The sequence below is a fragment of the Enhydra lutris genome, unplaced genomic scaffold (assembly GCF_002288905.1).
Source record: "Enhydra lutris kenyoni isolate GAN:26980312 unplaced genomic scaffold, ASM228890v2 scaffoldscaffold93, whole genome shotgun sequence".
NCBI lineage: Eukaryota > Metazoa > Chordata > Mammalia > Carnivora > Mustelidae > Enhydra > Enhydra lutris.
In genome coordinates, this window is record NW_019154177.1 from 2,890,676 (window position 1) to 2,905,861 (window position 15,186).

Consider the following 15,186-nt stretch of genomic DNA (forward strand, 5'->3'; position numbering starts at 1 on the left):
CAGGCACAGAAAAGCAATGCCAAAACAATACAACAAATCGCTTGCCAAGGCCGACTTAGCAGTGATGAAAGTAGGAACACCGCTGCTTTTATAGGCATTTCCTGGGGAGTAAGTCCGGTTGTCTGATTGGCTGGTAAAAAGACTCAGTCAAGTAGCCAATAGAAAAGCTTTATTTCCATACCTCATTTGCATAGTTCTGCCCATGGATGACAGCCTCGCTGCTTGTCTTCCAATGAACTAGGACGCTGTCTGCATCCCTCATTAGCATAAAAGCCCTATAAGTAGCACAGATTCGCTTCCTACTTTCACTTCACTTCGGGCGTTCTGACGTTTTAAAATGCCTGAACCAGCCAAGTCCGCTCCGGCCCCGAAGAAGGGTTCCAAGAAGGCGGTGACCAAGGCGCAGAAGAAGGACGGCAAGAAGCGCAAACGCAGCCGCAAGGAGAGCTACTCGGTGTACGTGTACAAGGTGCTGAAGCAGGTGCACCCCGACACGGGCATCTCGTCCAAGGCCATGGGCATCATGAACTCGTTCGTCAACGACATCTTCGAGCGCATCGCGGGCGAGGCGTCCCGCCTGGCGCACTACAACAAGCGCTCGACCATCACGTCCAGGGAGATCCAGACGGCCGTGCGCCTGCTGCTGCCCGGGGAGCTGGCCAAGCACGCCGTGTCCGAGGGCACCAAGGCCGTCACCAAGTACACCAGCTCCAAGTGAACTTGCCAAGTAAGCGTCCTGTCGTCATCCAACCCCAAAGGCTCTTTTCAGAGCCACCCACATTTCCACTAAGAGCGCTGTAATCCAACACAGAATTGTGCATGATTGGCTTGGGACAAAGTATTCTACCTTATTTAGAAAATCATTGCCCGAGAAGGAATTACTAGTCTCTCTTAAGGGTGTTAAGACAATACGAAGCGGAAGTTAATATCCTATTATTTCATGCTCTCGGGGGCCATCTTAGTGAAAACCCATGCTGTTCTGAGTCTCCATTCTCAAATTCTGCCATAATTGGTCTGATTCATTTGAGCACAGAAATTTATGATCTTTAAAGGTGGCTTATGTTAAACAGTCAGGATCGACCCATGGCTTTATTAGACCTCTGCTCAAAGTTGCTGGCTAACTTGCTTGTTTCCAAGGGCGGCTGAACTTAAGGTAGGTAAAGTACTAGCGGCGGAGATCCGAGGTTGAGTGGATAGGAAAGACGCTTTTGAACCTGGCATACTCAAAATCTCCCACTAGAGAACTTTAATTTAGCAAATAGCGCAGCCTGGGAAGTTACAGTTTAATCCCTTTACTCATGAGCTTTGCTCCAAGCAAAGATTTTTAGGTGAAAGAAGCAGTCTTCTCCATTTGTCTTATCCAGGTTCTGGAACACATTTCAGTACTTAGCGGTGAAGTTTGCTTTTTCCATTAAAAACATGGGAAAACACAGGGAATAAATTCTGTTACAAAAGAACACAGACTTGTACAATTTTAGATGAAACATGATATAGATTACCAAGTTACTTAACATAAGGGCCTCATGATCTTATACCTGCGGTTTTAATTAACATTTGGGAAGAATATTAAAGGCCTGCCTGGCCTTAGACCAGCTTGCATTGGAGCACAGCTCTGGTTGCCTAACTTGGAAGCGTTTTGACATAGTTAAGGTAGAAATGCAAAAACAGGACAGTTCCAGATGTTAGTCACACTAGCTCCTCAGCCAAACTAAGTCTTCCAGAGTCCTTCAACAACTGAAATTGGATTTTTTTTTTTTTTTTTAATTTCTATGTGTCTAGTGAACCTGCTGAAGGACTGATGGTCCAATTCAGACTGCCAACTACCGGCTACCCCAAAAATGTGCAGGTTCACTATTACTCAGGCTGATTACAAGGTCTTTGGTTTGTTTTTGTTTTTATTTTTGTTTTCCTTCTTCCCTTTGTCTCATATAAATTCTGATTTGCCTGTGTTGGATGGAGTAATCCTGTAGCTTGTTCCCCTTTCTATACAAGTGAAGGGCAGGCTAATCATTAACAACTTGATCATTTATTTATAAAGTTTCACCAAGACATTGTTTACCTAAGTCCTGCCAAGGAATCAATAGAAATGTGTGACCTGAAGAAGTTTCTTGTCCAGCCCTGGGCAGTGTGAGTTTTATGCTTATCTGCCTTCTGCTCCTGCGTGCTGAAATGTGTTCTTGCCTAAATTTGTTTCTTATTTTGGCTTTTATTCTGAGTGCACTCTGTCGATCGGTTACACATTAGTGGTTTTATGTCAGATCATGAAATGATTATTGGTGGCAGAGGACAGGCAGTCTGAACTCTAGGGCACTTGTTAATCTTTTCTGGGTTGTTTGTGTTTGTCTGGGGATTCTGATATTCTCTGGCGTTTCAAAGCATATAAACCGGAAGTTGGTAATTTTCTTTCTGGCCTTTAATGTGATCCATTGGGTTTGGTGTTTTGTGTTTGCGTGCTGTGGATTCCCAAAATTAAAGATGAGTCTCTTTCCTCCTTTCAAAGTGGTCTTTTCTTGTGTTTACACATTATGTATCCAAATAGTTGTCAGCATCTGCAAAAACAGGATTCCTGCCTCAAAGATAATACAAGTAAAAAAGGACAAACTGTAATAACTTTGACTTTGAGTGGTTAGGCCTTACAGGAGACTAATGACAAGAAAGAAAACCAGTTAACCAAATTTCCAGCTTGCAGAAGCCTGTCCCTTGCTCTGCAGAAGCCTCTAAAGTGAATGATCTAATAATTCCAAGCAATTGTCCCTTCAGGTTTTCTAAGTAAGATTAGAGAGAAGAGAGAAGAAACATGGTATTATAAATCAGATTACTGAGTCAGATAAAAAGAGAAGGCTTCCAGTACTCTTATAAAACAGACATTAATAGTTACTAAATCTTAATGTGTTGTAAGAGCTAGGGCACTGGAAAGTAAGTAGAATTTCCTACAACACTTAGAAGGGTATCAGAGAATTTACTCATATTCTCAACAATGGTGTTTGCTGAGAGATCTCTGGTCTTAATTACATTTGTTTCTTTTTTTTTCCTTTTAAAGATTTTTATTTATTTATTTGAGAGAGAGATCGTGAAAGAGAGAGCATGAGTAGGAGGGAGGGCAGAGGGAGAAGCAGATGGCCCGCTGAGCAAGAAGCACAAGCACTATGTAGAACTCGATCCCAGGATCCTGGGATTATGACCCAAGCTGAAGGCAGACGCTTAACCAACTGAGCTACCTGGGAGTCCAGTTACATTTTTTCTTAATTCTTCTTCTTCTTCTTCTTTTTTTTTTTCTCTTAACTGATCAACAAATCTGTGGTCCTGGTTTTGTTGTAGGAAAGATGTTATGGTTTGAAGCTGACAGCCAAGAGATAATTCTTAAAACATCTTTGGTGCAAAAAGGGGATTTTATTAAAGCACAGGGACAGGACCCGTGGGCAGAAAGAGCAGCAATGGGGTCATGAGGAGTGGTTCATTATATACTTTCAAGTTGGGAGGGGGTTAGGAGTAGCGTAAGTCTCTAAGGAATTTTGGAAGCAAGTTTTCCAGGACCTCAAAGGGGCTCGCTATTGCTAGGAAAAGGTCATTTATTAGTGTCTAATAGGACCTGAGTCATGAGACCCTTCAGAAGTATATCAGTGGGTCATCAGCTCGGGGGATGATTGCCAACATGTACATTGGGGGGTAGATATAAAGGAAGTTTCCAAAAGAATTTTCACATGTTAACATAAGCTTACAGGGTCCTGGGTGTCCAGCTAGGATAGCCTTTTGCCCTTAGCAAAGTGTCAACATTGAGGCAGCTGAGTCCCTAGATAAATGTCACTCTGCCTGCTTTAAGGACCTGTCAATGGGCTGTAGAAAGTAAAGCAATTTAATAATTTTTCTTCTGCCTTTGTTTCCCACATCAGTTTTACCTCCTTTAGATTTTATTCCGGTTTCACAATTAGCTCCTCTAACTTGCACAATGATTGAGAATATTTTGTTTTATGAATACAAACAATTTTGAGCAAGTTGTCCACTCTACCTCATCAGGAAATTAATAACTTATAAGGCAAACTTAAATTTTAAATGGCTTATATAAAGACTAAAAAACACAACTTAAAGCAAAAGAAACCAGGAGCTAGAGAGTATCAAGCTAAGCGATATAGGTCAGTCAGGGAAAGACAATTATCACAAGATTTCACCCATATGTGAAATTTAAGAAACAAAACAAAGAATCATAGGTGAAAAACAGAGAGGAAAACCTCTTAACTCTAGAGAACAAACAGATGGTTACCAGAGGGGAGGTAGGCAGGGGACTAGGTTAAATAGGTGATGGGGATTAAGGAGGGCATGGGCTGTGATGAGCACTCGGTGATGTAGGGAAGTGTTGAGTCACTATATTACATACCTGAAACTAATATAACACGTATGTTAATTAACTGGAATTTAAATAAAAGCTAAAAGAAAAGAAATAGAACCTCAAATCAAAATAAAACTTCACTTGATGCTTTAAATGTGTTTCCTCTTTAAATTGTAACTCAGAGAAAACAGGAAAGTTTAACTGTGAATTTAATTAGTGGTTTTAGTTAACAGGTTATAGGCTTAGAAACAAAAGAGAACGTCTCTATTATTTTTGAACAACTTAAATTTTTTAGTTCATGATATGTAGTTTTTTTTTTTTTTTTAAGATTTTATTTATTTATTGGACAGACAGAGACCACAAGTAGGCAGAGAGGCAGGCAGAGAAAGAGAGAGGGAAGCAGGCTCCCTGCGGGCTCGATCCCAGGACACCGAGATCATGACTTGAGCCGAAGGCAGAGGCTTAACCCACTGGGCCACCCAGGCACCCCATATGTAGTTTCTTTTTTTTTTTTAAGGTTTTTAAAATTTATTTCAAACAGAGAGAGGTCACAAGTAAGCAGAGAAGCAAGCAGAGAGAGGGGGGGAGGCAGGCTCCCCACTGAGCAGAGAGCCAGATGCGGGGCTCTGTCCCAGGACCCTGAGGTCATGACCTGAGCTGAAGGCAGAGGCTTAACCCACTGAGCCACCCAGGTGCCCCAGATCATATCATTTTTAAAACAGGTGATGTTTATAACATTGCATCCAATCACAAAAACTCAGTGCGTCAGCTTAAATGGTGAATTCATAATCTATAGATAACCCTGAGAATTTTGATGACTATCCAATTGAGTACATTAATGCCCAATCTTCGGATGCCTAGACAATTTCTAAATCAGAGGGTGCAAAATATGCATCCCTAAAAACTGACCTATGCAAGGCTCATATTTTTACACAGTTTAGAATGATGCTAGATAAACAAGTTAGAGAACATGTAGATGTCTTAGGAGAATGGAATTAGATAGGTTTGGTTTTGCCACTTTAAATCTGTAGAAGCAAATGTAATTAGTGCGCTTGGCCCAGAGGCCCTGGCAGACTGGGATTGCTCCCAGTTTCCTCAGGCCAATGAGGGAACAAATCACCTGCTTCTTTTAAGGGCTGTTGTTAACACATACAGTTCTGATCCTGTTAATTATTATAGCTTCAGAGAAACACAGATATGCATACAAGACAGTGGCTACGTTTAGTCTCTTCATTTATTAGGAAGTTGTTACAGTTTGTTAATGTAGTAAATTCAGTTTAATATGTGTTATTTTCTTGATGCTGATGAAATATTCTTTACAAGTAAAGTCATAGGCTTTGAATGTATCATTCTATGAATTTATCATTTTGTTTATCTGTGGTTGGTTTGCGTATATCTAAACGCAAGCACAGAATGGCTTACTAGGATTGGTTAAAAAACAAACAAAAAACAGTCTAAGGAAGAGAAAAATTCAGGATTCAAATGGAACTTTCGAAATATTTTTGTGCCTTTGCCAAGCTTGAAATCATTTCTAACAAGTGCTTGACCTCACCTCAAAGAATTTGCTGTGATCACTTTATGCTGTGTTTTACATTTCACTCTAAGATATGACTGCAACCATTTTCTTGTTTTTATATAGCTATGATTTATGTTTACATATTAATGTAATAACCAGCTTTCTCTGACAAATTTTTTTTAACGTATCCTAGATTCAGGTCTAAGTACAAAATAGTGAAATTGTTAAGACATCTTTTACACCAAAAAATATCCCTGGGGCTTCCCTGATAGCCATGGCGAGCCAATAATTTATTCCCACAATCTAAGGAAAGGAGGGATGATAAATTTATCAGGTGTATTTCGTATTTTAATATTTCAATATTTTTCAAATACTGATTGTCAAATCACGATACAGTCTGCTTTTTATGTAATTCTTAAAAGTTCCAATCTAAATCCAGCTTTTCAACTTCCTTCTGATAAGAGTAAATCCCATAACTTAAAAAAAAATTTAAATTCAATTAATTAACGTATAATGTATTATTGGTTTCAGAGGGAGAGGTCAGTGATTCATCAGTCTTACATACACCTAGTACTCAATCCATCACGTGCCCTCCCTAATGTCCATCACCCAGTTACCCCCTCCCCACACCCCCTTCCCCTCCAGCAACCCTCAGTTAGTTTCCTGTGATTAAGAGTCTGTTGTGGCTTAGCTCCCTCTCTGGTTTCGTCTTGTTTCATTTTTTTTCCTCTCTTCCCCTTTGATCCTCTGTTTTGTTTCTTAAATTCCACATATGAGTGAAATCGTATGATAATTGTCTTTCTCTGATTGACTTGTTTCGCTCAGCATAAAACCCTCTAGTTCCATCCACCATGTTGCAAATTAAATCCCATAACTTTTTAACAACTCTTCTCACACTAAGCTTGTTTTAGCCAGTTTGTCTGACATTCCACCCTAATTAAAACCTTGCCATATTATTTGGTAATTAATTGTCCCTGAAGAATAATCCAAGTAGATTTTACTGTTATGTTTTCACTTTATTCTCTATAACCAATAACTCAGTCTACAGGTCAGTTCTGAGAATGTTACTTCACTCATGGCTCAAGAGTTGACATATTTACTTAAAATAGATATGTCTGGCGGTTGTTCATTTGCTTTCACTTGTATGAAAACAAACAGGATTTCTAACTTGTGCAGACGCCTCGGTCAATATTGGGGTGGGAGCTGGGGGTGGGTAAGTACTCATGAGAGGAAAAGGAGCAACCAAAGAAAAACTGAGTAGTTAAAATTAAACCTAATGCTAAAGAAAATACCCAAATTGCAATGCAAAAAAGAGCCTTTCAAGGATTCCTCACCATCAGCACTATACCAATTGTCTAGTCTGATTTCTAAAAATAAAATCAAGTATAACCAGCCCTTCGATAAAAATTGACTATCACAAATCTCTCATACCGCTTCTGTGGCTTAGCCATCTCCAGACTTTATAATCATGTAAATAAAAATAACTCCAGTGATTATCACCAACCAGTTCAAATTTTACAAATACGTTGATTAGCCCAAAGACTGGACAAGTGATTGACCCTTGTGTTATCTGTAATTAATATAAATTTCAAAACTATAAAGCTGAAGCAGGGCTCAAACCTACCTCAAGAACCATGTGAACAAATCAATTTCATGTTATTGTTAAAACAGGGGTTTTTTTCCCCACCTGGTAACACCTTTACTACTTGTAAATGATAGAACTGAGATCATGGGTAAAATACTTTCAAAAATCTGTACAAAAGTATTCTTATTGGACAGATCACGTCAGTCTGTATCATCTGCTACCTGTTAAGAGGATAATACAAGACACTTTAAAATTTGCCCAAAATAACTTAAATTTACAGTGCCCGTATTTTACTCCTTATCCTAATAATCATGATAATGTGTCCCTACCTAAAGATTCTCGTAACTTCTCATCATTTGAAATTGTACCAAAAGATCCATGGAACTTGGTTTTTGACATGTTTTGCTTTAGGGCCTTCTGATATTGTCAGATATTATCAATAACTGTTCCCCACACTAGCATAATTGAACAAATGGAAGCTACATTTGGAGAAAAGATGTCACCAGACACACTTCTATAAATTATATGATTAAAGACTTAAAGAAGTGTCAGCTACAGGATGTGAGGGTGATTGGATTGTGACATCTGTCACTGCACTGATCACCAGGGTTGACCTGGCTGATCTGGCTGGTTGGCATGTGTCCCCTTCCTCCCTCACTGTTCCATGTGCGTCCCTCCTGGAAGCTGTGTGCTCCGTGAAGGAGAATGATTCCTGGATAGAGGAGGACCATTCTCTGGTCAAGGGTATAGGAGTAGTTGTGCTTCCTCTTGGAACCTCCAAACAAGCTCTCAAGGTCCATTTGTAGGAGAACGTAGGGTAGTCAAGCTTCCAAGACTCCAGACATATCCAAATAAGGCCCTGTATGTGGCAGTCTGCCTTTCTAAAAAAGAAAAGAAAAGAAAAGTCAACTTCATAACAATGATATAAAGGGCCATTTCTAGTCCTTTTAACTAAAAATATTGCTTTTACACTCCAGGACAGATGGATATTTGCTTCTCACTGCAAACACATTTAGAATCTCACCACTTGGATATACATTCTCTTTGGAAACACAATCTTGAGACTCATTGAAAGTTCTCCAGAATTCTGGAAGTAGGAATCTTTCTCCTAAGGTTCTACGGATCAAGACGAGAACTAGAGTAGACCACCATTCCTTCTTTTTCCTCCTGTGTTGCCGTTTTGTCTTTTTCTCCATTATCAGTCTTTCCAATGATTAGAGTTTGAATTTCATCTTCCCTAGTATTAAATGAGGTGAAATGAAATAAAATGAAGTAAAATAAAATAAAATAAATTCTTCAGAGCCTAGACCTCTACACCTTGACTAAAATTTCCTAAACAAGAGGTGCTACATGGTTTATTTCTGACCATGGCTCAAATTACAATTGAAACAATGATTAGGAAATATGATACTTGTTTAACTAAAATACATCAAAATGATATTTGAGAACTATTCTTCTACATAAGACATGTCAAATAAGTACTTGGAGACTATATGGACTTCAGATTCTTCTTATTATATTTGTGATTGCCCTAACAACATTTTTGACCCATGTGGGGGAGTTGAGAAAGTCCAATGACGGAAGGAGTGAAGATATGGCCAACCCAGGATGGACATGCTGATTGAGGGTTGGAAGAATGTATTATGCAGAGACAGCCTGTCACATGCTCCCAGAGTTTAGGAACTGGAGAGTTTCTAAAGAATCACTAATTGTTTTCTTTAAAGGGCTCGTTAGTCTACATTAGAATAGATTGTCTATACTAAAAATAATGCACAAACATGACATCTCGTTCTTATTCTGTAGGCTTTTTCTCCCCTCTGTTAGATAATCACCTTTTTTGGACTTTGTTGGATGAAATTTTCCTATTGCTTGGCATACCTGTACATAAGAAAACAGTGTGCTATTAATTAGCTAAATGTCTTTGAGTTACTGTTTAACAAACCCACCACTCTGAGCCTGTAAGGTGGTCGTAATTACTCACCCATGAAAATGGGGTGAGGATTAAATGAAACCACGAATACAAAATACTTGTCCCAGAAACAGTATCATGCCAGTGAGATGACTCCCTGAGGAAAAAATTGTGGTCTCTAGAGATGGAACCTCCAAATTTGACCCACATTTCCTCTCTGTGTGCTTCAATGTCCTCATTTGTGTCTTGAGGACGATGGTAATAACACGTACCTTCTAGATGTTGGTGAAGATCGGAGATCTTTGATGCATAGAAAGCACTTTGTAGAGTGACGTGTACATGGTAGGTTCTCAGGGTCTGCTGATATTTGCCAAGTTTCATTTATAACCTTCCTTCGACCTTTAGCCCCAAGGGCAGCGGATGACTGAAGATCTTGATTAAAAACCTGTTTTCCTTAAGTCATGGGAATTTCACAAGTGATTTGATATAAAAAGAATGCTGACTGGGGCGCCTGGGTGGCTCAGTTGGTTAAGCAATGGACGCTTGGTTTTGGCTCAGGCTGTGATCTCATGAGTCACGGGATCCAGCCCCGCTCTAAGGGTCAGAGACAGAATTTGGCCCAGTCAGTTCTAGACATAAATACGCCTAAGTGAATTTGGCATTTTTTCCCCTACAGTCTAAATTATACATGGTGTACAACAAAATTGAGAGGGAGGTACAGACTTCCCATGTACCCTCATCCCCACACACGCAAAGCCTCCCACCTTAGCAACACCACTCACTAGAATGGTACTTCTGTTTCACCCAAGGATGAACCTACAACGACCCATCCCATCGCAATCACGCAAAGATCATAGTTTGCCATTGCAGTTCACTCTTGGTGTCGTACATTCTCTGGGTTTGGACACATGTATAATGACAGCTACCCATTGTTATAATAGCACACTGTTTTTTTCACTGCCCTAAAATGATCAGAATTTTTAATCAACTGGAAATGAGGGGAAGGGGTGAGGGGTCCTCTGTCTTGCTAGCGTGTGAACTAGGACATCGTGGCGGGTCTGGAATGGGGTTGAAGGAGCTGCTTATCTTGCCTTCAGGATTCTCCAAATCCATGAAACACACTTTGGCAGGTGCTGTCCCTACCCAGTGTCTGGGACATCCTTCTCCCCCCGTTTTTTTATGATCTGGATCACAGCAGATTTGCACACATCCTGCTTTCTGGTTCCCCACCCCACACATATGCTGGACCTCCATCTTTTGATTCTTTCCCTCTCCTTCCTGCCTTGCAAACTCCTCCTCATCATCCTACAGACATCCTCCTGCCCCTTGCCTCCCCTCGGACCAACCCTCCCAATCGTTCAGTGTGCGTCTTGCTCCGTTTGCAATTAATTCTTACTACATGTCCGATAGTCTCTGGGCTCTGGTTTGGTCACACGGTATCCCCAGGGGCTGTGACTGGGCCTGGCACATAGTCAGTACGCATAAATGATTGAATGAGTCAATTCATTCAATAATTGTTTTGAATGCCTGCTATGTGCCAAGTTCACGCGTGCATATAACATTGAACAAAGTCACAATCCCTTCCTTCAGGGAACTAGGACTCTAGGAGGTGAGACTGGAAAACAATGAATAATGAAAATATCTGGTCTGTGGGAAGGCAAGTGTTGTGGAAAAAAAAAAAAACCCAAAGCAAAAGAACCAGGATTAAAGTGGTGAGGACGACGAGGAAGGACCACGATGATGAGCCCGGGAATGAAATTCTGAGCAGGCGGCCCCAGTGCGAGCGGAGCCCATGTGTGGGGTGGGAGCTCTGACAGTTGCTAACCATTGCCTAGGAGACTGGATCTAGGATCAAGGTGCTACTGTGAAGGGCAGTGTTGAGTCTGTTTCACTAGACAAGCCTCAGGTCAAAGCAAGGTCTGTGATACTTTCTCTTCTATGGAGCAGATGCCCAAAACTTAGTGGTGAGCCAAGACAGAAGGTCCTCAATCTGTTGCAAAATGTCATATGATGCGCCGCCACAAGGGGATGGGGCGTGGCTCCATGTCTTTCAGGGACGACTCTTTCCAGCTTGTGCCTTACAGACCCTAGGGTCTTAGAGATCTCTGCTGGAGCCTCCACATCCGGCCGGCAGACAGAGGAGCTGATGGAGGTAGAGCAAGAAAGCTCTCGAGAGCCCCAAGATCCACTTCCCTTTCCCCCCCCTCTCTTCCACTGCCGCCCACTTCCTCTGTCCCTTCTGTCCCTTCAAGCCCCACAATGGCTTTTCACCAGCCAATGACAATGTCCGGCACAGAAAGGTTGAGGACAGAGTCTTGGGGTGGCATATGAAGGGGAAGTCTTCCTTTTCTGCTCCAGCCCTGAAGGACTATCCTTGGCTCTGTCGCTCCACCTTCAGCAACTGTCCCCTTGAAAAGGGACAACTCACTGCCATCTTGGACCTTTCATCTTGGCTGCAGAAGACAGATCACAAAGGGTAGTTACATACATAATTATATAGGATGCAAGACAGGAAGAAACACTCTGGGGAGTCACCTAGTACATCAGGGAAAGGCAGGTCAGGGGCGGCAGCAAATGTAATATTTATATTTTCATGAATTAAAACACTTATCACAATAGTTGCTAACACTGGGGTGGCACGAAGTGTGTGCCAGGAACATCCTAAATGTACTCTATTAACTCAGTGAATTCCCGAACGATAATGTGTTAGCCGGAAAGCGGAGAGGGCCGAAGCCCTTGAAGATGAGCCTGGAATGAAGGAACTCGGGGAAACCAACGGCCTTCTGCACCTGCGGAGTATTCCCAGTACCTGTCACTCGTTCTCTGCTACCCTCATCAGTGTCTTCATTCGAGCGTGAACTTGTGAGGTCATGTGTGAGCGTGAGCCCCCAAAGGGAGAGCCGTGGTTTCCTCTAGCATAGGCTTTAAATTGGGGGCCTTTTCCACGGGGTTTAAGACAACCCGTGGCATGCATCATTGTTAAGAACACTACATCTGAAGTGACAGTGAGTCTGCTAAACTCCCTATGGGAACATCAGGGGTCACGTCTTGAGTCATCGTTTGTGGGGGAGACTGCCCCTCGCCAGCTAAAGGGAGAGGACCGCTTTCCCCCGCCCCCCCCAGCAGGCTCTGCTTTGAACCTACCTGAATATGATGGCGATTGCTCTTCTAGAAGTACAAACAAAGCAGGATGCACAAATCTTTGTCTTTGGGAAGCGAAATGATCACTGGGGTGTTAGCTGTGTCAAGCATGGGTTATAATCATGGGTCCTGAGATTAGCCAGGCATGCAAACACTTGCCACAGGAACCCGTATCTCCCTGCCTAAGGAACGCATCAGTCCAGACATACAAAAGAGAATTCCCTAATAAGCAAACCCTCCGTACCTTTTCCTGTATGGGATTTGGACACCTGCAGGGGATAAAATCAGGTTTGCCTTTGCTTGCTTGACAAGAGGAGGAGGAAAAGTGCATTTCAGAACACCCCAGAAGTAGACTAAGCCTTTATTTGTGTACATTTCCATCAGATATGTTTCATCTGACTTATTTAAAAGCTCATGGGGGATGACCTCATCTGTTAGCCGCCCAAAGGGATGAGCAGCTGGGAGAAGGGTGGCTTCTGGGCACAGTTTCAGCTGCTCCATGTGGGAATAACAAGCTTGAACTCTAACTGTGGTTATATAAGGAATTTCCTCGCCCCTCACAGGCATTTAGAGCTGTGGCCCACCCCAAGCACCCCACCTTAGACAGTGTGCACGGCCTGGCCTTTGTCACTGCATCTCCTTTGTGAAGAGCTCTAACCTGACATCCTACTTGCCCTTCAAGACTTAGCTCAGGGGCGTCTGGGTGGCTCAGTCGGTTAAGTGTCTACCTTCAACTCATGTCATGATCCCAGGGTCTTGGATTTGAGTTCCCAAGTGGGGTTCCCGGCCCAATGGGGACTCTGCTTGTCCTTCTCTCTCCCTCTCTCCCTGCTCTGCGCGCGCACTCTCTCTCTCTCTCTGTCTCTCAAGTAAATAAATAAAATCTTAAAAAAAAAAAAAAAACTTAACTCAGATGTAAAGGACACTGGCTGGACCATATTCATCCTTTGTTTAAGAGGATACATAGACTCCAGCGCTAGAGGGTGCGAACTTACTACAGAGATTCACCATCCAACCGCTGTGTCACCGGGGAAACTCAACCTTCATTTTCTCATCTACACAGCAGAGAGAAGGACCAGAGGTATCTCATAAGGTTGCCACAAGATCAAGTGTGTTGGTATCTATGAAGTGCTTAGAACACCACTGGGAGCAGAACAAGCTCCCAGTGAAATTAACCATCCTCATTATTGCTGTTGTTCTCAGAGTTCAAGATGAATTATAGAAATGAATTGATCAATCTCTCTCTTTTCACAGGAGGAGCAGATGGGTTTTAGACATCTTTACCACCACCGGCCACGGCTAGACACCGTTCCATCTCACTCGTAAAACAACAAGTGATGCTATAAGAAGATTAATGGAAAGATTTTTAACAATCACAGAAGGATCTGTAAGAACCTGGCTAAAATATTATTTTCTGAGTATAAAAATATTAAATGTTTATTGTAGAATTTTGTAAAAAGAGAAATATATAAAGAGAATTAAAATAACTCTTAGTATCTTTTTAATATGTATATGACAGATATGTATAGATGAATGTGGATACATAGGATACACGTATAATGCATATACAAAGCATGTTTAGTTATCATGCCATAGATCCACATATATAGTTTTCTAGTTGGTATGCTTAGAAACAGTATTTAGTGGCTGTATCATTACTTATATAAACAGTCCTCTGCTATTAGCTATTTAGATTGAGATCCATTTAAAAACATTTTTTTTTCGAAGTTATTAAAGTAATCTCTATATCCAGCGTGGGGGCTTGAACTCATGACCCTGAGATCAAGAGTCACATGGCCCTGCAACCAAACCAGGCAGGCACCCCCTGCGTTTCATTTTTATGCATTCGAGATTTAACAGATCACACATCTTTGTTTAAATATGTGATTATCTCTCTTTTTTTAAAAAGATTTTTATTTATTTATTTGACAGAGACAGACCATAAGTAGACAGAGAGGCAGGCAGAGAGAGAGAGGGAAGCAGGCTCCCTGCTGAGCAGAGAGCCCGACGCAGGACACAATCCCAGCACCCTGAGATCATGACCTGAGCCGAAGGCAGAGGCTTAATCCACTGAGCCACCCGGGCGCCCCTGTGATTATCTCTTTAAGATAGACTTCTAGAAGTAGAAATACTAAATCACTAGGTCACCGCATTTTGTAAGGCTCCTGATACAGACATTGCCAAATTGCCATCCAGAAGGAACATGCCCATTTATAATCCCAACATTTTATGAAAATCCCTATTTTACTGCATGCATATTTACCCTGAGAATTGCCTTAAAGCATTGTTAACCTGACAAGCCCCCGTCAATTTTTTTTGAAAGGTCATTTCCCTCTTGGGACCTCTCCCCCATGTTTTCATTAGCCAAGATCCCATAAGAAATGAACTGTGGCCCATGGTCACAATCATTCCGCAGAATGGCACCATATGCAGAATAAGTAGGCTCTTAGGTTAAGACTGAAAACTAGTATTTAGCAGGGATTCCTCTGCCTGGGACAGTGCTGGGATAATAAACTGTATTTGGCTGTGTGTGGAACCAAACCTACTTTTATACCAACACTGCTCCTTACCAGCCTCCCAACGACTCTATGAGAGAGGTGTCTAATGGGCATTGCATTCTCTCCCTCCAGAATTCATACATTGAAGCCCTAACTCCCAGTGTGACTCTATCTGGAGATGGACTTTAGGAGGTATTTAAAGCTTAGGGAGTT

At 41.7% G+C, this 15,186-nt stretch overlaps 3 protein-coding genes across 4 annotated transcripts in view; 2 read left to right on the forward strand and 1 right to left on the reverse strand.

Moving 5' to 3' along the window:
• The window catches only part of LOC111162609, a 207,498-nt gene that overhangs the window by 123,761 nt on the left and 68,551 nt on the right, over positions 1-15,186 (forward strand). The window lies entirely within an intron of this gene.
• LOC111138542 (histone H2B type 1-A) overlaps positions 1-15,186 on the reverse strand; it is a 364,628-nt gene that overhangs the window by 38,275 nt on the left and 311,167 nt on the right. The window lies entirely within an intron of this gene.
• LOC111138543 (histone H2B type 1) lies at positions 323-13,790 on the forward strand. The gene is made up of 2 exons (XM_022490561.1): positions 323-727; positions 13,730-13,790. Exon 1 carries the CDS (start codon positions 338-340, stop codon positions 716-718), a length of 381 nt encoding a protein of 126 aa, XP_022346269.1. The 5' UTR covers positions 323-337; the 3' UTR covers positions 719-727; positions 13,730-13,790.

Coding starts and splice junctions, on each gene's coding strand:
- LOC111138543 (XM_022490561.1), top strand. CDS start 338: ATGCCTGAACCAGCCAAGTCCGCTCCGGCCCCGAAGAAGGGTTCCAAG.